Source organism: Aegilops tauschii, chromosome 3, assembly GCF_002575655.3.
Source record: "Aegilops tauschii subsp. strangulata cultivar AL8/78 chromosome 3, Aet v6.0, whole genome shotgun sequence".
NCBI classification, from domain to species: domain Eukaryota; kingdom Viridiplantae; phylum Streptophyta; class Magnoliopsida; order Poales; family Poaceae; genus Aegilops; species Aegilops tauschii.
The window spans coordinates 57,982,930-58,006,062 of record NC_053037.3 but is presented as its reverse complement, the minus strand read 5'-3'; the positions used below and the strand labels follow the sequence as shown (position 1 = coordinate 58,006,062).

The 23,133-nt window shown below is 44.4% G+C and overlaps 1 protein-coding gene, 1 long non-coding RNA gene and 1 other non-coding gene across 40 annotated transcripts; 1 reads left to right on the top strand and 2 right to left on the bottom strand.

The window, feature by feature from the left end:
- Window positions 1–2,702: 2,702 nt before the first annotated feature.
- LOC109777249 (uncharacterized) lies at window positions 2,703–12,001 on the top strand. Of its 38 annotated transcripts, none has more exons than XR_012204260.1 (11): window positions 2,703–2,998; window positions 3,591–3,691; window positions 4,208–4,255; window positions 4,880–4,977; window positions 5,073–5,149; window positions 5,254–5,384; window positions 6,080–6,267; window positions 6,359–6,532; window positions 6,896–7,134; window positions 7,552–7,738; window positions 11,385–12,001. It is a non-coding gene; the product is annotated as an uncharacterized protein (transcript). The 38 variants fall into 38 exon arrangements; XR_012204256.1 differs by having other exon boundaries at window positions 5,058–5,149; XR_012204259.1 differs by lacking the exon at window positions 11,385–12,001 and adding an exon at window positions 9,142–9,642 and having other exon boundaries at window positions 5,058–5,149.
- Window positions 12,002–13,530: 1,529 nt separating this feature from the next.
- Window positions 13,531–14,293, bottom strand: LOC141042265 (uncharacterized). The gene is made up of 3 exons (XR_012204276.1): window positions 14,203–14,293; window positions 13,945–14,027; window positions 13,531–13,666 (listed from the first exon to the last, which is right to left on the bottom strand). It is a non-coding gene; the product is annotated as an uncharacterized lncRNA (long non-coding RNA).
- A 1,053-nt stretch (window positions 14,294–15,346) lies between these two features.
- On the bottom strand, window positions 15,347–17,509 carry LOC109777247 (uncharacterized). Its single transcript, XM_073510012.1, has 5 exons — window positions 17,430–17,509; window positions 16,559–16,635; window positions 16,400–16,474; window positions 15,844–15,979; window positions 15,347–15,583 (listed from the first exon to the last, which is right to left on the bottom strand). Exons 3-5 carry the CDS (start codon window positions 16,466–16,468, stop codon window positions 15,396–15,398), a joined length of 393 nt encoding a protein of 130 aa, XP_073366113.1. The 5' UTR covers window positions 16,469–16,474; window positions 16,559–16,635; window positions 17,430–17,509; the 3' UTR covers window positions 15,347–15,395.
- Between the last annotated feature and the right edge of the window lie 5,624 nt (window positions 17,510–23,133).

The following is a 23,133-nucleotide window of genomic DNA, read 5'->3' as shown; positions in this document are numbered from 1 at the left end:
CCTTCGGCGCCAGCCCCCGCGCCCCCTTCGTGGAGCGATGCACGGCGACAGCCCCCGTCGGCGCCCCCGGCACGGCGCCCTATGCCGCCACCACCTGGCTTTGTGACTCCCTCCCCCGAGGTCGAGTCCACGCGGGCCCCCGGGTCCCCGTCTCCCTCATACGAGGTTGAGCCCGGCACCCCGCCCGCCACGCCTGTGATGGGCTCGACGTCAACCTCGCCCGTCGCCTCTTCCGCCGCCGAATCGGCCGACGCTGCTGCCGCTGCGGCCTCCGCCGCCGCCGCGGCCTCCGCCGCCGCACCGGGTGCCCCTGCCGCCGCGGCACCCGTCGGCCCTCCTGCCCCGTCACTTGGCGTGACTACCCGCGCCCGAGCAGGAGTGCTTCGGCCCAGTACGCGCTACTCCGCCGACGAGTATGTGTGCACCGCCTCGACGTCAACGCCATCACTCGTCCCCACCTCCGCTCGTGCTGCCCTCCAGGATCCCCACTGGCTAGCTGCGATGCAGGAGGAGTTCGACGCCTTACGGCACAACCGCACGTGGCAGCTTGTTCCGCGACCCCCTCGTGCCAACATCATCTCTGGCAAGTGGGTGTTTCGCCACAAGACTCGCCCAGACGGTTCTCTCGAGCGCTACAAGGCTCGATGGGTGGTTCGTGGTTTTCGGCAGCGCGCGAGCGTGGACTTCACTGACACTTTCGCCCCGGTTGTGAAACCGGGCACGATCCGCGCCGCCCTTCAGCTGGCCGTCTCGCGCGCCTGGCCTGTGCATCAGTTGGACGTTTCCAACGCCTTCTTGCACGGTCATCTCGCCGAGCAGGTGTTCTGTGAGCAGCCTACTGGTTTCGTCGATGCCGAGCACCCCGACTTCGTGTGCTTGCTCTCCCGCTCTCTGTACGGGTTGAAGCAGGCGCCTCGGGCTTGGTACCAGCGTATCGCAGCCTTCCTGCAGTCTCTGGGCTTTCGGTCCACTCGCTCCGATGCCTCACTTTTTGTGTCTCATCAGGGAGCTGACACTGCATATCTGCTGCTCTACGTCGACGACATCATCCTCACGGCGTCTAACCCGATCTCCTTCAGCGGCTGACTGCTCGTCTTCGTGATGAGTTCGCCCTCAAGGACTTGGGGCCCCTGCACTACTTTCTCGGCATCGAGGTGATCCGCCGGGCTGACGGTTTCTTTCTGCATCAGCAGAAGTACGCCCATGAGCTCCTTGAGCGTGCCGGTATGCTTAACTGCAAGCCGGCGCCCACCCCCGTCAACACGAAGGCGAAGGTCTCTGCTCTGGAGGGGTCTCTCGCGTCCGATGAAGCATTTTTATCGCTCTATTGTCGGTGCTTTACAGTACTTGACGCTGAGAACCCGAACACGGCCAAGGGCAACCTGGTACCTCGTGGCCGCCGAGGATTGTCTTCACGAGGTCTGATAGTACGTTGTTGAAAGGCGCCCCAGGCCGCTCCGGAGTCCGACGGCCTGATTGGAAACTGCAGAGGACGGGAGGTAGGCCCGTGCAGTTGGCAATAATGACCCGGGGGGATATGGAAGTCGGCCGGTAACCCCAGCATAACCTCATATAATCTCTCAAATCTTTCTGGTCTTGGAGCGTCCAACTCCCTGCCGGTTCGTGCGCACCGCCGCTATTCATCTCCCGCAGCCGCAGGTCATAGAGCCTCAGGCCTGCCCCCCGATACCAGACGAGCAGCCGGTTTTGTCTAGAGTCCCACGCTCCTACCAACCAGTGGGACCTCAAAGTCGTCGGTGCCAAGTAACGCAGCACGCACCGGCGCTCCCAATCGAGGCTTGCCGTGAGCAGCCAGAGCACGAACTCGTGGCTTTCGTCCATGTGCATCGCGACGCAGAGGCGCCCCCGTACTTCCATAGGCCGCGGGGAGCTGGACGGAGCTTATCGTCTCACTGTCAACGTCGAGAGCTAGCACACTCAGATGCATGTCGTCGAGCACGTAGAGCATGCCGTCGATGCACAACGAGAAGGTGTCCTTGCAGCCTACATTAGGGAACACAGTCCGCGCTTCTCCACCTGTATTAGAGGTGGTAGCTGGGTTAAGCACGACGCACGCAAAGAACCTGTGGTGGTACAGCCCCTCCACCTGGAGCGCCACCAGGCCGTGGCGGTCGCTGGTGAGCAGTCCCTGCGCAAGGAGGCCGGACAGGTGGAAGGCGTGCTGGAGCGGCCTCTGCTCGCCCTCGCCCTCGCCCGCCTACTCGTGGATGTAAGCGATGTTTTTTTCTTTTTTTGAAATGGGATGTAAGCGATGTTGAAGTCGGGCGACGGCGGACGATGGTAGCGGATCCAGAAATCGGGGCCGTTGACCAACTTGCGCCAACGTCTCGAGAGCACGGCACAGCGTGCAGCCGAGTGGGCGGGCAGGCGGGAGAATATCTCCATCAGCAAGTCCTCGGACATCTCCTCGTAGCCGCCATGGTGAGCCGGCCGCTTCCCTTCCATCATGCCAACCTCTAGGGTTCAGGGTCGGGGGCTTTTACTACGCTTTTACTCCCTCCGTTTCTAAATATAAGTTTTTTTTAAAGATTTCACTATGGACTACATACTTTACCTCTTCAACTTGCAGAAATAAAGTGGATCCTAAACACATTTGTTGTTGAATTTACCTTCGGGAGTCAGGCAATCCAAAACAATAAGGTGTGCATCGCGATGTCCACGTAGGATTTGGACGGTTGCGCGAGGAGGTGAGAACAGGCGCGCGATTGGCTTCGTCGCTGCCCCACCGCACTGGTCGTTTCCTTCGTCCAGTAGAAAGAGAGAGGAAGGAGGTCGCCAGATACGCCCGCCCCGCTCCAACCCTCTTCTCCTCCTCACGCACGGCACCTCCTTTCTCCTCCCTCTCCCTCTCTCTCAGACCCACTGGCGGCGGAGACTGGAGGCACAACACTGCACGCGCCGGCCGGCGAGAGGAGCTGCGCTGCCGCCGGCGCACCGACTGCGTCTACTGCCTCGCCTCCCCGTTGACCTAAAGAAGGTACCCCTGCACCTCCCTCCCACTTCTCGAATCCACTCGTCCATTCATCCATCCATCCATCCATCCTCTCTGCTTCCTGGATAGTTGGATAATATGTTGAGGGGATTCGGCCTCTCTCTCTCCCTGAGCTAATGCGCTGACGAACGGCAGGGCAGTCCATTCGGTTTCGATCTGACCGGGGGCCTCCTTATCCTCTGGTCTACGATTCGAGCTGCGCTCTTGCGTGGGCACGATTTCGTCTTGGTTTCTGGCGAGCAACCGAGATCTGATGTGCTCTGCTCTGCTCGGTGCTGGAAGAAGAATTTTGTTTTTCAAGAGAACAATAAGCTTCGAGAGGAACTGTTTCGTGGGTTATACCTGTTTATGCAAACATGGTTTTACTTGTTTCATTAATTGACCCTACCTGTAAGCATTAGATTCATTAGCACAGTACAATATATCAGAGAGCCCTGAGATGTCTGTTTATTCAGAGGACACACTTGATAGGGGCGGATTCAGAAAAAAAAACCCGATAGATAGGGAGGTGCCTTGCATATTTATAAACTAATTTGAGATTGCCATTTATATTTGGCTGCTAAATTCTTTTCTGCAGGTATATTCCCACATTGAACTAAATTATTGCTATATTCGGTTGATTCAGACATATTGTATCTTCAATGGCTTTCACTGCTGGGCAAAATCAAGCGATGGAAGGTAATATTTTTCAGTGACACTGAAGCACATTTATACTGTTATATGATGCCTCATTTTTTTTCTTATCTGAATGTGTTCGCGTTCAGAAAATTATTTGTTTGTTTTTACTTTTTGAGGCATATAACAGGAGAAAGCTCTGTTGTTGAAAATCCATTAAGGAGATGGAAGATAAAATTATTTGCAATCAAATCTGATTTGCACACTAATGAATGCCAATATTATGCTAGATCTTTGAATAGTTTAGTGTCCAGTATATGAAGCGGTGAAGTGAGAGCATTGTAGTAAAGGTAGGGTAGGTATGAGTTTAGCTCAATTTGTGTGTGAAACATCCTAGCAATTACTCATTGATATATTTAGGACGGGCCTTTAGCTGCTGAGACCTGAAAATTAGAAAGCTGACAGTTTATTTGTATTAATTTGTCTGTTGCCATTTCCTGGAATTTCTTACTTTTTTAATAGGTATTATACTTTACAGATCCATGGTACATTGTGATGTTATCTGCTACTGATTTACAGGCCTTGTGGTTGTCGTTCCCATGGCTGTGCCGTTCACTTTTATGCAGGGTGAGCTCTCTTCTGTTTGTCTATTTACTTTGTCGTTCCTGGGAAAAAACCATTAATGAGAATATAATTCTTGTGCAAACTTCTTCTAAGTCCTATAAATAATTTTGAGAGCACACCAGTACACAATTAACATGCCCTCTAGAGTAGAAAAGCATCCTTCATGTTGTAACACAAACAAAATATTAGTGATCTGACAGTAGCACAGTTTTGCTGTTGAGTTATTTAATTTAGATGATTGCTGCTATATAACCTGACTGCCAAATTCTCTAGCATTTTCTGCTTTTAGATAAATTAAGAACCAAGTTACACCATTTTATTTACTTTATTGTTCGGATTATATGCAGGAATTTTGGTGTGGATTATAGATTATAAAGTTACTCTTAGTTTGTCAGCTTTGTTGATCCTAATTTATGATATTCACCGAGGATTATAGATAACTTTGCTCAGTCGTGGGTCATGGTACCGTCACCTGTTGTCGACATTTCCTCTTTCAGGTTTGATGTTAGCTTGTACAAGCTGCTGGGTTGTGATTAGATGTTATGGTTTCTCTGCTATTTAGAAAGTACACTTAACACTCATAAAGTACACTGATCTGAGCCTAACCTGAAATATTTAATCCAGCAGGTTTAAAGTTTGATGTAGGATGGGCACACAAGTTTGATGTTTGCAGTTACAGATTTTTGTCAAAGCCCGCTGAAACGAAGTTTAGTTCAGCAAACCATGTATGTTGGAAGAAAGCAAATTTCTTGCCTTCTGAATCCTCCGTAGCCACCATATTTTATTTCAGACCGAATTGTCCCAGCTCAGTGTATCTCAGTGAAGTAGCGGGTTCATGCAAGGCCTGGCCGACGGCAACGACTTTAGGGGCTGCCGTGCTCTGCATACTTCGTCTAGGTAAATTGTGCTAGCTTTCAGATTATTCATTTTCGTTTTACCCTATCAAAGATCTTCTCAGATTAGTTAACCAGGCTATGTAATTATGGTGTTGTGATTCCGAGGGCTCCGTTGGAGGATCAGCTTTGGTTCAGACTTCAGAGGCAGGTTTTGGGCATACCGCAGCACAAGCAGAGGCAGATCTCAGTCAATGCTACTGCAGTTGATGATGCCCTGAAGCTTTCTTCAGTAACTGGTATGGCCTGACGTCGGTGTGGTTTTGTGTTCAGAGAAGATGAGCTGTTGTATTCTTCTTTTATATAGTTGTTGCAGGTTCTTCCAGATCTAAATCCATAGACAAATCACTGATTGTTTGCTCTCTTGGGAGTTGTTATAATTTGCACAGCTATTTTTAAGATTCATTTTGCTTACATTCATTTAGTGAAGCTCCTGCAAAAGTCAATATTCATTTAGTATAACACAATTTTATTGGCAGTACGTGGCTTTGCATCCCAAGTTAAATGTTAAGTTTGCTTGACCTTGTGGCCTAGATGGGTATTGTTAAGCATTTTTCCCTAAAAAGGGCAATTCCTTATTCATAGGATATATTGAATTCACTGCACATTGGTACATCGCGTGAAATCTGTAATCAAATGTTACTCGTATTGCATATTGATTGTTTTCGTGCAGGCTCGTACGCTTGATTTTATTTCAAGATTTGTTGGTATTCTTCTTAGATGAGCTAGGGTCTGCATTCTTTTTTTAACAAGAGGGTATATGTATTCTGGACACGGTCTGTCCATCTAGCTCTTTCTTATATTTGAGTTATGAGCAATTGTGTGATTATATTGTTCTTTTCACCCTCCATGCACGTGTTCCGTTGAAGTAGACAACCAGTGGATCAATGTGCCTGCTTTAAGTATAGTGATGAAACTTCACACTTCCCTGCAGACTCAGCGTGCTGCTGTTCTCTAAGGTCGTTGAGTGCTGAGAACAGGCAATATAATTAGGATTTTAACGAGAAGTTGGAGGAGATAAAAACTTTCAGGAAGTGTTTAGGCGAGTTCCATGCCGAAAATAATGTTATGTGAGCAGAGAGTGCAGGCTTGTGCTCTTCTGTTGAAGAGCTTGAGCATGAGGTATGATCAGCCCTTTGATAACTCTACCTCTTCTCATTTGGAATTCTGATTTTTTGTTTGCATTTTCTCCTTTCATTCTTCCTGGATCAAGAGATTGAATCAACACATAAGTCATGAGAGCATATCTTTAGACGAGGAGAGGCGACTGGTCAAAGAAATTAAGACCCTTGAAAAAACCAGACCGAGGGTCAGTTCCAAGGCTGCTAAGCAAGCTAAAATGCAAGATATAGTGGTTGAGAGAGATGCCATACAGGATCAGGTGAAAGTAAGTATACATGCTACGACTGTCTTTAATTGTGCATTACCTCCCGAATACATAAATATTAGATGCCATTTTGATTGTTACTTCCCATTCAGATCATCATGGATGGACTTTGTCTTTAATTCTGCATTTACCTCCTGAATACATAAATTAGATGCCATTTTGATTGTTACTTTCCATTCAGATCATCATGGATGGGCTTTGTCTTTAACTCTACATTCACCTCCTTAATACATAAATATTAGATGCCATTTTAATTGTTACTTCCCATTCAAATCATCATGGATGGACTTTGTCTTTAACTCTGCATTTACCTCCTGAATACATAAATATTAGATGCCATTTTGATTGTTACTTCCCATTCAGATCATCATACATGGACTAAAGGAGGGAAAAGCAGCCAGGTCTAAGATTAAGGTCCTGGGCGATAAGGCGATGGGCGTGGAGAGCTGCTACGAGCTCGCGCAGGCGGCGTACTCAACCTCGTGCTGCACACGCTCAAGCACCTGGCGGCCGTCGTCAATGGGCTCCTCGTCCATGATTACCTGGACAACATGAACCTCGAGGAGGTTGTGAAGGGGAACATCTGTGACGCCGTTCTTTAGGTGCTCGCCCATGTCTATGTAATTATCTCTTTATTGCTTCTAAATTAATGCCAACAGATTAGCGTGCTTCTGAGATATCTTCCAAGTTACTGGTAACTACAAAAATTAGACCATATGTTGACTTCTACCTAATCATATCCTACTAATCAAAGAACTTACCCTAACAATCAAAGAGGTCATCGCATTGGCTCACTGTTTAATCAAGATGTGTATGTATGCAATTGTGATCTGTGAGGTGTCAATTGTGATCTGTGAGGTCTCCATTTACATGAGAACAAAGACATGAGATATTTACAATAACTCTAGACCTTTCCCTGCAGATAATAATAATGGTGCAATACTGCATAGGAGGAAGTTGTTTGGGCCTTTTACTGATGGATATATTTATTACTTTTGATCCTCATCAATAATCTCCAGGCCTTTGGGAGTTTGCTAGCAGTCCTGGTCAGACTTGGACCAGGGACTAGAGAGTTCCTGTTCTGCGCCTTATGCGCCCGAACACCTCGCTGGCGCACACAGCCGCACCTTGTTGGGCCGGCCCATGAAGGAGGATCGCAGCGAGGTCGAAAATTGCAAAAAAGTGCTTTCCAGGATTCGAACTCAGGTAGGTGCCTTCTTCTCTGATCTTAGTTAACCACTAGAGCCGAGGGACATTCGTGACAGAAAACAGCGAGAACACTATAAGAACAGCATGGCCGCGCTATTTATTTGCATAATAACGTCTGTTATATCACTTCGATTTTTGAATTATTCTGAAAAATGTCGTGAATTTGAAAACACTCGTCATTTTTGAAGAAAAGTTCACAAACTCAAAAACGTTCATCAATTTTGAAAAAAGTTCATGAAAAAATTTCATCCATTTTGAAAAAAGACCATCGAATTTGAAGAAAAGTTCATTAAAGTGGGAAAAACTTCATAGAATTTGAAAAAAAGTTCACTGTATTTTAAAAAAGTTCATCAAAGTTGAATAAGAGTTCATCAAATTAAAAAAAGTTCATAAAATTTGAAAACAGTTCATAAAATTTTAAAAAAGTTCATCGAATCTGAAGCAAAAGTTCTTCTATTTTGTGAGATGTAGAAAAAAACTTCATCAAATTTGTAAAAAAGTTCATCGGATATAAAAAAAGTTCATCAAATTTGAAAAAAGGTTCATCAAGTTTGAAAAAAGTTCAACGAATTTGAAAAAAGTTCATAAAATTTTGTTCAAATTTGAAAAAAAGTTCATCTATTTTAAATTAAATCACGAATTTCCCGAAAGTTTGTAGAACCAGGAGGAAGAAAAAAGAAATACGAAAAAGGGAGAAAAGAAAAAGGAAACGAAGAGTACCAAGAAGAAAAGACGTGAATAGAGCGAAGTCGTCACGTGTGGTTGATTGGTGGAGTGGTTAGTGCGTAGTTCTGTGAGCTAGGACGTCTTCAGTTCAAGTCACCGCGGACACTCTTTTCTGCGTTTTGAAAACAAAGAAACAAATAGGCAGATGGGCCGGCCCAGCGCGGAGGGTGGGTGTGCGCCCGTTTGCGAGAACACCTGTAACGGGCGCTTAAGGCGCCGAATAGGAACCAGCCAGGGACTAGGCGTCCTGGATGCCTTGGCACGCTCGGCTCCACCGGTGTTGCAAGCCCAGGTGAATACCTCCCCGCTTAGGCCCTTGCTGTTGTTGTCTCGAAAGGTTGACTTAACAAAATCATCTATATATAGTTCATCGGATATTGTTGAACATCTTGATATTGTCTAAGAAAAATTGTAATGTAGCACAACAAACAATGCCCAGATTATATTAGCCATCAAAGATACTTGACTTCAAAACTTATTTTCAAAAACACCTCCCCAAATAGTTATTCTTTTGCAGAGAGATTGGGCAAGCGCTACTTGTTACGTGCCTGCTAGATATTACACAAGATGTATTTCATTAGGGTCTGCTGACCAATTAATTTTATTATTCTTATGAGATGTTGTGGTTGCCTGAATTGTTTTTCAATATACTGAAGCTTAATTACTTTCCCTAGATCAGTTGTGAAAGTGGCATCCCGGAATTTATTTGGTACTTCGGATTACATTGGATATGGTTGTGCTAACTTGACAAAACAGAGTGGCTTCATTTGTCGCGATTCTCAGTCTCCCACGGTCTTAGTTGCCTGAATCGCTGGGTTTACATGGTACTACAAATTAGTGTAGCAGATAGTGGTAGATCAGATGAGGTGCCTTTACTCGTCTGCTCCCTTGGAAATGCATGCATATCCATGTTGACGTCTGCTATCTTTGATCTTTATTCTGAACTAGATGACCCGGTGTGTCAAATGACGCAGTGACCCATTTGAAACCATGTTTATGTTGAAAAATATTTGCCTTTTTAGTAACTTTATGTTCGATCAAGGATAGAGACCATGTCAAACCCGAAGTGTTTTGAACGTGTATTTGGACAATGTGCCATTTGGCTCTATGTTACCCAAGTAAGGTGCAAGGTCCAAATTCAAGCATCAAGGGTAATGATTATAAACCTTTTGTAAGAGAAACCTTTGCATTTGTTAGTAACTTCGAGTTTTATCAAGCACCGAGGGTAATAATTCTAAACCTTTTATATGAAAAATTAAGGAATACCTATGTTCAAACTATATACTTTAGCATGTGAAACTAATTCAAACCGTGCAAGTTGAAATATTTAGAGACCGATCATAAAACTGCCGGCTCCACTCTACTGCGACGCGAGGGTCGGCTTGCTACACCTTCCCCACATCCGTCCTCCTCACGCACAGCACCACAGTGACACCAACGCTGCCTTGTTGCACCTTCCCCATGTCCGTCCTCCTCACGCACAGCAACACCGGATCCGGTGGATGCCGTCATAGAGGAGCTTTCCACCGGCAGAATGGCAAGGATGGCCGCATGTGAGGATGGGGTAGAGGCGCAGCTTGGGGCCAGGGACCCCGCCGGCGTGGGCGATGGGTCCGCTCGCTTGCGCCGGAGCTCGCCCTCGCCCACCGTCGTGCGGTGCGGCTGCGACTCCAGCTCCTCCTGTTGAGCGCGGAGGCAGAGGGAGCGGACGAGGAGACGTGGGAGGAGGAGAGGCAGGGAGGAGGAGGTGGTGGAGGCGGAGGAGATGAGGCGGCCGAGAGGGAGGAGGAGCGGAGGCGGCGGCGGCGGCAGGAGATATTTTCATGGAGAGAAGGGCTAGCCAATCCCGCTCGCTGCAGTCCACCCCAACCCATGATCGCCCCTGCCCACCCCGCGATCGCCTTTGCGGCGCTGCGCAACACAAGCACGCACTGATGCTCTCACCGTAGGCTGGGACCGCGCGCAAAGGCTGGCCCAGCTGTCATTCTCTATGGTTGAAACACCGTGGTTGAAACACGCAACGTAAAAACAAACCAACGTCGGGATGTTTGACAGCGAGATAGAAAGTACAAATCAGGTACTAAGCAAGACACAACGGCCGGACCAGATTCATCGCCGAGCTGAATTGCCCTGGCTTTGCGGGTAGCCTAGAAGGGTTTATATGTTCGATGGAAACACTAAGCCACCTAACCCATGTTGGCGCAATTGACTCCATTGCACCTTCTTTCTTGCCATCACTTGGAACCAGCCACCAGGTCCTTCAACTTCTCTTTATGGGGGAATAAGAAAAGGACAAAAAATCAACAGCCCGGTCAATATAATAGGCTAATTGGCCAGAAGGTATTTTAAAATTTTGAATTGTCTACATTAGTATTTCTTAGACACCATATAGGAGATGAGAGAACAGAAAAAAAATTGTTAAATGAATGAAAACTATGTACCTTAGCTATCTAAGGCTTATGAAAACTGTAATCTTGAAAGAGGAAAACAACATTAGAAATCTTAATGTTCCTGGTCCTGAATAGTGTCTTTGTCTAAATATGTAGTTGATCACCCGGTGCAAAGTAAAAAACTTCTCATGATATACCGCCGGGAACCTAAAAGCAAGTGATCACACATACAGACATTCCAAGGGAAAATGCGTAAACTCACAACTCAAACAAACTACTAACAGGACCATGTATGATTTTGCAGCTTAGAATCCACATAAAACAGAACAGTGCAGGTAACCTCTACCTAAATCTCACTACTAACTTTATTCGAACATTTATTCTTAGATCATCCGTACTCCTTTTATGTACAAATCATGCAATATCTCTGTCTAAATCAATGCCAATGCATGCACATGCACAAGTCTCAACTAAACAACATATATGATATAGCATAATTATATGATCTAAAATAGATGCATGATCAGGGGAGGAAGATGGTGAAGCCAAAGATGAGCAACTCTGATTGGGGAACGACGACCGGCGAGCAGCAGCCCATAGAGATGGCCGGCTCCATTCGACCATGACGCGAGCGACTCCGGAGCTCCGGCCTGGCTGCTCCTTCCCCATGCCTGTCCTACTCATCCTCCCATGCTTCTCCAGACCAAGCATGAAGACCACACCAGCGAGGCTCTCTTATGGCCGCGACCTGTGCCCGATCAAGAATCACGATATGTGGTGGCGCCGGATCGAGAACGCATGAGACGCTGTCCTGTGGGGAAGAGAAAGAGGTTAACATGGTATAAAATAAAGTAGTCATTTTTCATGTAGTGAAACTTTAGTTTTGGGCAAGATGATCAAAAATAAAAATATAACTAATGCAACAGGAGAACCACATATGAAGTTATCATCAACTTAAGATCTTGACCATAAAATTGATTTTCTTTAGGCATTGTACCACACGCAAGATTGCCACAAATCACAATGAAATGTGTGTACGAATCTCTTGTTCGGTCCTAAAACTGGATTTGTAAGTCATGCAACTGAGCATAGACTTTTTTGTGTGCGGGAGAACTGGACATATTATGTTGATTCTGTCCTAAAATAGGAACTATGCCGATTCTTTTTTATGAATTACTGCAACTAAATTACATGAATGTTTGTTTGACATAACCGGCTCAAACAATCATGATTGCATAAAGCTCTTAACAAAATATTCTGACGAAGCATCAGCACTTTGGGTGGGTGCATAAAAAAATTAGCAAAGAAAATCATGACCAAAGAGAATAGAGCTGATGATCATGTGAATGGAAATATATCTGCATTTTTTATTTATCTACGCTATTGATTTTGTGCTCTCCAAATAGGGCAAATTATACAGGAATCAAGAATTTGATTTGTAGAGATTTGTAGAGAATGGACTTCGATACATTCAGAATCATACAAATGTGGAAAAGGTCATTAAAAGCTTCATTTCAAATGCAATACATGGCTCAAGCCCTGGACAATTTTATTTGCAAGTGCGCCAAGCATCTATCATTTATATTCACGAATGGTTCTGGCTCTCTTCTAAAACATAATACGGTGTGAAGCATGGAAGCGTCAAAATAACCAAGAGGAATGCTATTATCTTATATGCTATAGATCCTGATAAAATGATAAAACTACGCACTTAGGAGACTTGATTGCACACTCTAACTTGCTAAAGAATATATGCTTGAAAGAAAACATTATTAGAAATGGATATAAAATCAAAATATTAAAAGAGTGTGCCATAGATAGTATGTATGACGCTCATAAATAAAGCATCCCGGTGAAATCTCTATACTTGTTCTTGATTTAGTAACATTAAATGTATAGAGATTTCATGGCTGGTTTGACGAAACTAAGGAAAATGATCCATGAAACTATAATGATGGTGAAGAATATAAAAAAAAAGCATCCAAAAAAGTCAATGAGTTGATTCCAAGAAAGGGTATTGAAGACATCTTCTGAAACAGTTGGTTGTAGTACTGCAGTTCACTCTCTCATCTACCCAATTAATGCTTGATGAACCCACTGCAACTATTATAGAAAATCAATTATATTATTTTAACCAAGATTCTCTTGATACTACATGTCATTGCTTAGTACAACAGCCAAGTGTGGCGTTATGAGCTTGAAGTATAACTTGTGAAATCATTTCCTCACTAATTGTAGCCTCAAAAGAAAATTCCCATCCACCTAACATCATATGGTATATAATGTGTAGTAAGCCAACGATGATGCATATATACACTTAAAACTGTGAGTAGACAGAAGATGTATGGCGGGGAAAACCAAACTTATGCGAGAGATTGGTGACATATAGGACAGTGGTTTGCGGATCCCTGTCATCAACTGATTCTGGTGATCTCCTGCCAGGGTCAAAATCATGTGGCAGTTCTCAAATTGGGTAGAGGGATGCAAGAAAAAAAAATTCAATCATCAACATACCAAATACCATGGCAAACTACAAAGAATATGACAGTGAAAAAATAGGGGAATTGACTCAAGGATGTACCCAGACTGGAGGTGGCTGACTGACTAACCTGTTGATGGAGTGGAAGAGGATGGCGGCTTTCGAGCGATGGTTCGGCCTGTGGTTGAGAAACTTATAGAAGTTCACCCACACACTGCCTGCTGCGTCGATGGGCACAACCTGGGGTGTCTACCACCGCCATCACACCGCCCCTTCGAGGGATAGCCCCCTCGCTTCTCCGGCAGGTGACACCATCTCCACTGGATAGACCTACACAAAGATGAGAAATAATACATTCATGAAATTTGTAGCCGTGGATTATAGGAATTGCAACATAGCGAGGGCATTGTATCTACGTTTAGCTGTCTATTTTCAACAAGAATCTACTTGTCAATTAGTAAATTTCAATTTTAGTATATTTATGAAATTATCTAAGTATAACTCTGCAATCCATGAAATTTTATATGAATCATATGTTGATAACATGCCGGGCTAACACATATGAATGGAACAACTTGGAAAAAATAAATCTAGCTAAGAAGACAAACCTATAGGAAATGCATCATTCGACCACTGGCCCTCTAATCACATTGACAATCAGCAAGCTTTACCCAAGGAACCTGCAAAGGACCTTGGAGAAAACAGGACAAAAAAACATAGAGCTCAGTGTGCTACTGCGATGCGATGAGATCATTAATTAATAGAGGAATGATAAATTATCAACGGATAAGTGCCCAACAGAAATGCTCATGAGCAATATGGAAAACAATATGACATAAAAAATGTGGAAAAAATAGGGCAATGACCTGATATGGTCCATGTCGGCATGCCCATCTGTGCTTCTCATGCAAAGACCATACCTGCATAGTCAGTGCTGATAATTATTTTTAATTGCAGAAGAGCCATTTTTCCACAATTATTAAGCAAATGGCGTCATGATTTCAGTAGCACACTTTTGGTTAGTGTCCATAATTTCTTAGTACATCCAGGCAGTAACACACTCTTGTTACTCACATATTTTTCAAAGTACTGTATCCAAAAAGAAACATAACCTGTAAATTTTAGCATCGAGAAGCATACAAGATAAAAAAAGAGTTGGCATATGTCCAACAAGCTTGGAATCAGAAAATGAATTAGTGATGCATATGTTTTTTCTAAGCAACTATAGCATCTGATTTCTCAATAAAGGGTGCAGGCAAAGATTTTAATTTGTACAGAATGGAGATGGGTATGTCCAACATTCATACAAAATATGAAAAAAAATAAGATGTTAAAACCCCATCTAAAATGTAATGATGCCTTTAGTATATATATCATGCAATTTTCTGAGATGAGGCCATTGCCTATCTATATAAAGATATACATGAAAACAGAAAATTAGAAACTTTGAACAAGACATTTAGTAAACTGCAGTCAAAGAAATACACATCACATAGGGGTATTTGTTTGCCTCAAGAATTAATACAAAAGGCCAAACTGAACTTTCAAATATTTGAAGCAAAAGGCAAAACTAAACTTGCGGAGACCAAGAAAACCAAACTGAATTCAGAGAGTACGGGTAAGGATAGCCACACTGTGGGGAGGAAATCTGGGGATGACAAAATGTTCAGCAATTTTCTCCCGTGGACATGGAAGCAAAGACAAATGTGGATCACATTCCTCTGGTTTGATCTCGTGCAGCATCGTCGCTGTTGCACCGCCGCTCCTGGCAGGGCATGTGAGGGGTGAGGAGGACCTAGTGAAGTAGATCGACGCGGGAGGAGGCACATGAGCAAGATGGGATCGACAGGGTAAGCTGTGGCTGCAGGCAGTTACCACTGGAGAGAGGAACCACGCTAGCACACGAAAGGAGCAGACGGGCACGGTCCTTCTCCAGTTTAGCCGTATACTTCACAGCAGACGCGGCAATAGCAACCGCAGAAGCTACCGAGTCCGTATAGACCAACACAATGGAAATTATAGTCTCTGACCATAAACCCATACAATCCCTGTAAGAATTTTATAGCCTGCAAAGTTGCCTGTTCATAGGCAGCAAGTGCCCCCGTGCCACCAACTCCCCAGAAGAGCCTCCTATCTGGCAGCAGAGAGACACCATTCGTAGGAAGCTCAAGCTCCACCCCACCTCTTTTTTTTGTCCTCCGCCATTGCATCCACTCATGACGGAGAATATATCCTCCACCACTGCAACTGGAAAGGAAACATAAATGAATTAAATGAGCATGTAAAGACAACAAAAGAAAATTGTGCCCAAAAAGAACCAAGGCCATATGCTCTGAGATGGTTCAACAAAGCAGTAGTATGGCATATTTAGGTGCTGACCAAAGATGGTTTAAAAAGTGATCCTCTTCGATGCGTATTTAGATGCTGACCAAAGATGGTTTAAAAAGAGAAATCAGTAGGAGAAAAGAAAGTAATAAACAACATTATTTTTCTTCGTGCAGATTTACCTTCTTTGTTGATTCCGCTATGGTATCCGGTCCGTAAAATCGTTTGTTTCTTTGCGTGCTTGGATCTATTAGCAGTAACAGGGACAATGTCAGATTCCATACTTGTATCCACCTCCTTCTCTTTGATAGTGATTTGCTGCAAGGAAAAAATGTCAAGGTTATTAATTTATTATAATTGGCAGCCTGTGGCTGCTTCTAGATTTTATCTAATCAGGCGGTCTTGGTGGGACTAAAAGCGTTGCAGTTCTATCTAGACACCTACAGGAATTTGTACGCTATGTTTTTTGAATAAACCAGCTGAATAGAGATACACTTAGACAGCATAATTTTTTTCTCTTAGAACAGATCACAGGATACGTAATCGTTTAACCTTTCTCACTAAGAAGAAAGAACAGAGCCATAAGGATAGGAAACGGTATAAAGAAAGTAAGCAGCATAAGAAAAGAAAGCACAAAAAAACAAGCACGCAACACCCGGTCAGTTAGCATAATGAAGCAATAAGTAATGCACAGTAACATAGTGTGACGAAACAAAAAACTGAGGCACAAAAACAAACCTTGACAGCAAGACGAAGAACTGGAGAGCTAATAGTGTTAGACTGCAAAGCAATCGAAGACAACAACATCAGGATCTGCAAAAGGAAGAAGGGGCGTACATGAGGGACAACAGCCAAGACACGGTGTTGAAAAGGAAACTCCAAAGGACTTGCACAAACCTGGGCAGGCAAAGAAGCAAACGACAAGACGATAAAAGGAGGTAAAGCACCCACAAACTCCAAGCACACGAAATAACCTACAACGGAACAGAAAGAACAGAGCAATAAGGATTCAGAATACACTAACAAGCAGAAAAAAATACCTAATGGACCCTGAGAGCATAAGGTTCATTTTACTGGATGATTAATTAACTTGCATGCATCGGTGAGCAACAAGAACAACCAATCAACCTGCGTGTATTAGCAAGCAACCAAACAAAAAGAACAGAGGCATAAGGAAGCAAAAAAAAACCTACCAGACAATGAAATGACAGGTTAAATTTATTAGATAGTTAATTAACTTGCATGCATCAGTGGACAACAAAACAGCTAATGAACCTAAAAGGAACCTGCCCTACCAGACCCTGAAACCAGAGGTTAATTTTATTGGATAGTTAATTAACTTTCATGCATGAGTGAGCACAAAAACAGTTAACTAACCTGACAATGAACTTGCATGTAGCAGTGAGCAACAGAAGTATGCCTAAGCAACAAACAAAAGACCTACTGAACCCTAGAACCGTAGGTTAATTTATTGGGTAGTTAACTAACTTGCATCCATTGCCGAGCAACAAAACAACCCATTGCATTATGAAGAACACATACTAAACCAACGACAGCAAGTGATGCGTCAAACTTGGAAATGCACATATTAAAACAGGAGTTTATCTGCCGGATAAGAAAGCACATACATGAAAGAAGCAGCAATTGAGTTAGGCACACACGAACATTGACAAAGCAAATAAGAAGCAGGCATGCAGGACTGGTTACCGAAAACAGAGGAAACCGCACAAGCATGGATGTGAATACATAAATGAATACACACACACACCTCTGAAAGCAATAACCGGGAACCTTAGAATCAGAACTACCCTATGCACACAAGGGTGTGCTTTTTCCAACGTAACAGGGAGGATCAACCCACAAGCAGCAGGATAGGCTTAAGAAATAAATCCAGCAAAAGCACGCTGAACCTTCTCGCTGACGACATAGACGAGCAGAGAATGAGCAAATAACCTGGACACGCAACAAAACAAGAAAAAGAGCCATGTCAGTTCATAGGCATTTTATCAAACAGAACATGAGCAAGGAAGAACCTACTGTTGGAAATATGCCCTAGAGGCAATAATAAATAGGTTATTATTATATTTCCTTGTTCATGATAATCGTTTATTATCCATGCTAGAATTGTATTGGTAGGAAACTCAGATACATGTGTGGATACATAGACAACACCATGTCCCTAGTAAGCCTCTAGTTGACTAGCTCGTTGATCAATAGATGGTTACGGTTTCCTGACCATGGACATTGGATGTCGTTGATAACGGGATCACATCATTAGGAGAATGATGTGATGGACAAGACCCAATCCTAAGCCTAGCACAAGATCGTGTAGTTCGTTTGCTCAGAGCTTTCCTAATGTCAAGTATCATTTCCTTAGACCATGAGATTGTGCAACTCCCGGATACCGTAGGAATGCTTTGGGTGTACCAAACGTCACAACGTAACTGGGTGACTATAAAGGTGCACTACAGGTATCTCCGAAAGTGTCTGTTGGGTTGGCACGAATCGAGACTGGGATTTGTCACTCCGTGTAAACGGAGAGGTATCTCTGGGCCCACTCGGTAGGACATCATTATAATGTGCACAATGTGACCAAGGAGTTGATCACGGGATGATGTGAGTTACGGAACGAGTAAAGAGACTTGCCGGTAACGAGATTGAACAAGGTATCGAGATACCGACGATCGAATCTCGGGCAAGTAGCATACCGATAGACAAAGGGAATTGTATACGGGATTGATTGAATCCCCGACATCGTGGTTCATCCGATGAGATCATCGTGGAACATGTGGGAGCCAACATGGGTATCCAGATCCCGCTGTTGGTTATTGACCGGAAAACGTCTCGGTCATGTCTGCATGGTTCCCGAACCCGTAGGGTCTACACGCTTAAGGTTCGATGATGCTAGGGTTATAGGGAAAGTATGTACGTGGTTACCGAATGTTGTTCGGAGTCCCGGATGAGATCCCGGACGTCACGAGGAGTTCCGGAATGGTCCGGAGGTAAAGATTTATATATGGGAAGTCCTGTTTTGGTCACCGGAAAAGTTTCGGGTGTTATCGGTAATGTACCGGGACCACCGGGAGGGTCCCGGGGGTCCACCAAGTGGGGCCACCAGCCCCAGAAGGCTGCATGGGCCAAGTGTGGGAGGGGACCAGCCCCAGGTGGGCTGGTGCGCCCCCACCAAGGCCCAAGGCGCATGGGAGAGTGGGAGGGGGCAAACCCTAGGTCCAGATGGGCCTTAAGGCCCACCCTAGTGGCCCCCCCTCTCCTCCCCTTGGCCGCCCCCTTAGATGGGATCTAGGGCTGGCCGCCAGCCCTTGGGGTGGAAACCCTAGAGGGGGCGCAGCCCCCTCCCCCCCTATATATAGTTGAGGTTTGGGGCTGCCCAAGACATGAGAACGTCTCTCTTTCGGCGCAGCCCTACCCCTCTCCCTCCTCCTCCTCTCCCGCGGTGCTTGGCGAAGCCCTGCGGGATTGCCACGCTCCTCCACCACCACCACGCCGTCGTGCTGCTGCTGGACGGAGTCTTCCCCAACCTCTCCCTCTCTCCTTGCTGGATCAAGGCGTGGGAGACGTCACCGGGCTGCACGTGTGTTGAACGCGGAGGCACCGTTCTTCGGTGCTCAGATCGGAATCAACCGCGATCTGAATCGCTACGAGTACGACTCCCTCATCCGCGTTCTTGCAACGCTTCCGCATCGCGATCTACAATGGTATGTAGATGCACTCCCCTTCCCCTCGTTGCTAGATTACTCCATAGATTGATCTTGGTGATGCGTAGAAAATTTTGAATTTCTGCTACGTTCTCCAACAGTGGTATCAGAGCTAGGTCTATGCGTAGTTTCTATGCACGAGTAGAACACAAAGTAGTTGTGGGCGTCGATTTTGTCAATTTACTTGCCGTTACTAGTCTTATCTTGATTCGGCGGCATCGTGGGATGAAGCGGCCCGGACCGACCTTACACGTACACTTACGTGAGACAGGTTCCATCGACTGACATGCACTAGTTGCATAAGGTGGCTAGCGGGTGTCTGTCTCTCCCACTTTAGTCGGATCGGATTCGATGAAAAGGGTCCTTATGAAGGGTAAATAGAAATTGGCATATCACGTTGTGGCTTTTGCGTAGGTAAGAAACATTCTTGCTAGAATCCCATAGCAGCCACGTAAAACATGCAACAACAATTAGAGGACGTCTAACTTGTTTATGCAGGGTATGCTATGTGATGTGATATGGCCAAAACGATGTGATGAATGATATATGTGATGTATGAGATTGATCTTGTTCTTGTAATAGGAATCACGACTTGCATGTCGATGAGTATGACAACCGGCAGGAGCCATAGGAGTTGTCTTAATTTATTGTATGACCTGCGTGTCAAAGAAAACGCCATGTAATTACTTTACTTTATTGCTAACCGTTAGCCATAGTAGTAGAAGTAATAGTTGGCGAGACAACTTCATGAAGACACGATGATGGAGATCATGATGATGGAGATCATGGTGTCATGCCGGTGACGAAGGCGATCATGCCGCGCCTCAAAGATGGAGATCAAAGGCGCAAGATGATATTGGCCATATCACGTCACTTTATGATTTGCATGTGATGTTTGTCATGTTTACATCTTATTTGCTTAGAATGACGGTAGCATAAATAAGATGATCCCTCACTAAAATTTCAAGAGACGTGTTCCCCCTAACTGTGCACCGTTGCGAAGGTTCGTTGTTTCGAAGCACCACGTGATGATCGGGTGTGATAGATTCTAACGTTCGAATACAACGGGTGTTGACGAGCCTAGCATGTACAGACATGGCCTCGGAAGACATGCGAAACACTTAGGTTGACTTGACGAGCCTAGCATGTACAGACATGGCCTCGGAACACAAGAGATTGAAAGGTCGAACATGAGTCGTATAGTAGATGCGATTAACATGGAGATGTTCACCGATGATGACTAGTCCGTCTCACGTGATGATCGGACATGGCCTAGTTTGACTCGGATCATGTATCACTTAGATGACTAGAGGGATGTCTATCTGAGTGGGAGTTCATTCATTAATCAGATGAACTTCATTATCATGAACATAGTCAAAAAGGTCTTTGCAAATTATGTCATAGCTTGCGTTTTAGTTCTACTGGTTGAGATATGTTCCTAGAGAAAATTTAGTTGAAAGTTGGTAGTAGCAATTATGCGGACTGGGTCCGTAAACTGAGGATTGTCCTCATTGCTGCACAGAAGGCTTGTGTCCTTAATGCACCGCTCGGTGTGCTGGCCTCAGCGTCGTCTGTAGATGTTACGAAACGTCTGACATACACGTTTTGATGACTACGTGATAGTTCAGTGCGTAATGCTAACGGTTTAGAATTGTGGCACCAGAGACGTTTTTGAAACGTCGCAGAACATGTGAGATGTTCCGAAGACTGAAATTGGGATTTCAGACTAGTGCCCACGTCAAGAGGTATGAGACCTCTGACAAGTTTCTTAAGCCTGCAAACTAAGGGAGAAAAGCTCAATCGTTGAGCATGTGCTCAGATTGTCTGAGTACCACAATCACTTGAATCGAGTGGGAGTTAATCTCCTAGATGAGATAGTGATGGTTCTCCATAGTCACTGCCACCAAGCTAGTAGAGCTTCGTGATGAACTATAACATATCAGGGATAGTTATGATGATCCTTGAGCTATTCGCGATGTTTGACACCGCGAAAGTAGAAATCAAGAAGGAGCATCAATTGTTGATGGTTTGTAAAACCACTAGTTTCAAGAAGGGCAAGGGAAGAAGGGATACTTCATGAAACAACAAATCATTTGCTGCTCTAGTGAAGAATCCCAAGGTTGAACCCAAACCCGAGACTAAGTGCTTCTGTAATGAGGGGAACGGTCACTGAAGCGGAACTACCCTAGATACTTGGTAGATGAGAAGGCAGGCAAGGTCGACAGAAGTATATTGGATATACATTATATGAATGTGTACTTTACTAGTACTCCTAGCAGCACCAGGGTATTAGATACCGGTTCGGTTGCTAAGTGTTAGTAACTCGAAATAAAAACTGCGGAATAAACGGAGACTAGCTAAAGGTGAGATGACGATATGTGTTGGAAGTGTTTCCAAGGTTGATGTGATCAAGCATCGCATGCTCCCTCTACCATCGAGATTGGTGTTAAACCTAAATAATTGTTATTTGGTGTTTGCGATTGGATTATGTTTATCGCAATACGGTTATTCATTTAAGAAGAATAATGGTTACTCTTTTTATTTGAATAATACCTTCAATGGTCTTGCACCTAAAATAAATGGTTTATTGAATCTCGATCGTAGTGATACACATGTTCATGCCAAAAGATATAAGATAGTAATGATAGTACCGCATACTTGTGGCACTGCTATTTGAGTCATATTGGGATAAAACGCATGAAGAAGCTCCATGTTGATGGATCTTTGGACTCACTCGGTTTTTGAAAAGATTGAGACATGCGAACCATGTCTATTGGTATATATGCATGAAGAAACTCCATGCAGATGGATCGTTTGGACTCACTTGATTTTGAATCACTTGAGACATGCAAATCATACCACATGGGCAAGATGACTGAAAGGCCTCGTTTTCAGTAAGATGGAACAAGAGAGCAACTTATTGGAAAGTAATACATTTTGATGTATGCAGTCCAATGAGTGCTGAGGCATGCAGTGGATATCGTTATGTTCTTACTTCACAGATGATTTGAGTAGATGCTGAGTGTATTTACTTGATGAAACACAAGTCTGAATTATTGAAAGGTTCAAGTAATTTCAGAGTGAAGTTGAAGATCGTCGTGACAAGAGGATAAAATGTCTATGATATGATCATAGAGATGAGTATCTGAGTTACGAGTTTGGCACACAATTAAGACATTGTGGAAAATGTTTCATAATTAATACCGCCTGGAACACCATAGTGTGATGGTGTGTCCGAACATCATAACTGCACCCTATTGGATATGGTGCATACCATGATGTTACTTATCGAATTACCATTATCGTTTATGGGTTAGGCATTAGAGACAACCGCATTCACTTTAAAAGGGGCACCACGCAATTCCGTTGAGACGACACCGTTTAGAGAAACCTAAGATGTCGTTTCTTAAAAGTTTGGGGCTGCGAAGCTTATGTGAAAAAGTTTCAGGCTGATAAGCTCGAACCCAAAGCGGACAAATGCATCTTCATAGAATACCCAAAACAGTTGGGTATACCTCCTATTTCAGATCTGGAAGCAAAAGTAATTGCTTCTAGGAACGGGTCCTTTCTCGAGGAAAAGTTTCTCTCGAAAGAATTGAGTGGGAGGATGGTGGAGACTTGATGAGGTTATTGAACCATAACTTCGACTAGTGTGTAGCAAGGCACATGAAGTTGTTCCTGTGGCACCTACACCAATTGAAGTGGAAGCTTGTGATAGTGATCATGAAACTTCGGATCAAGTCACTACCAAACCTC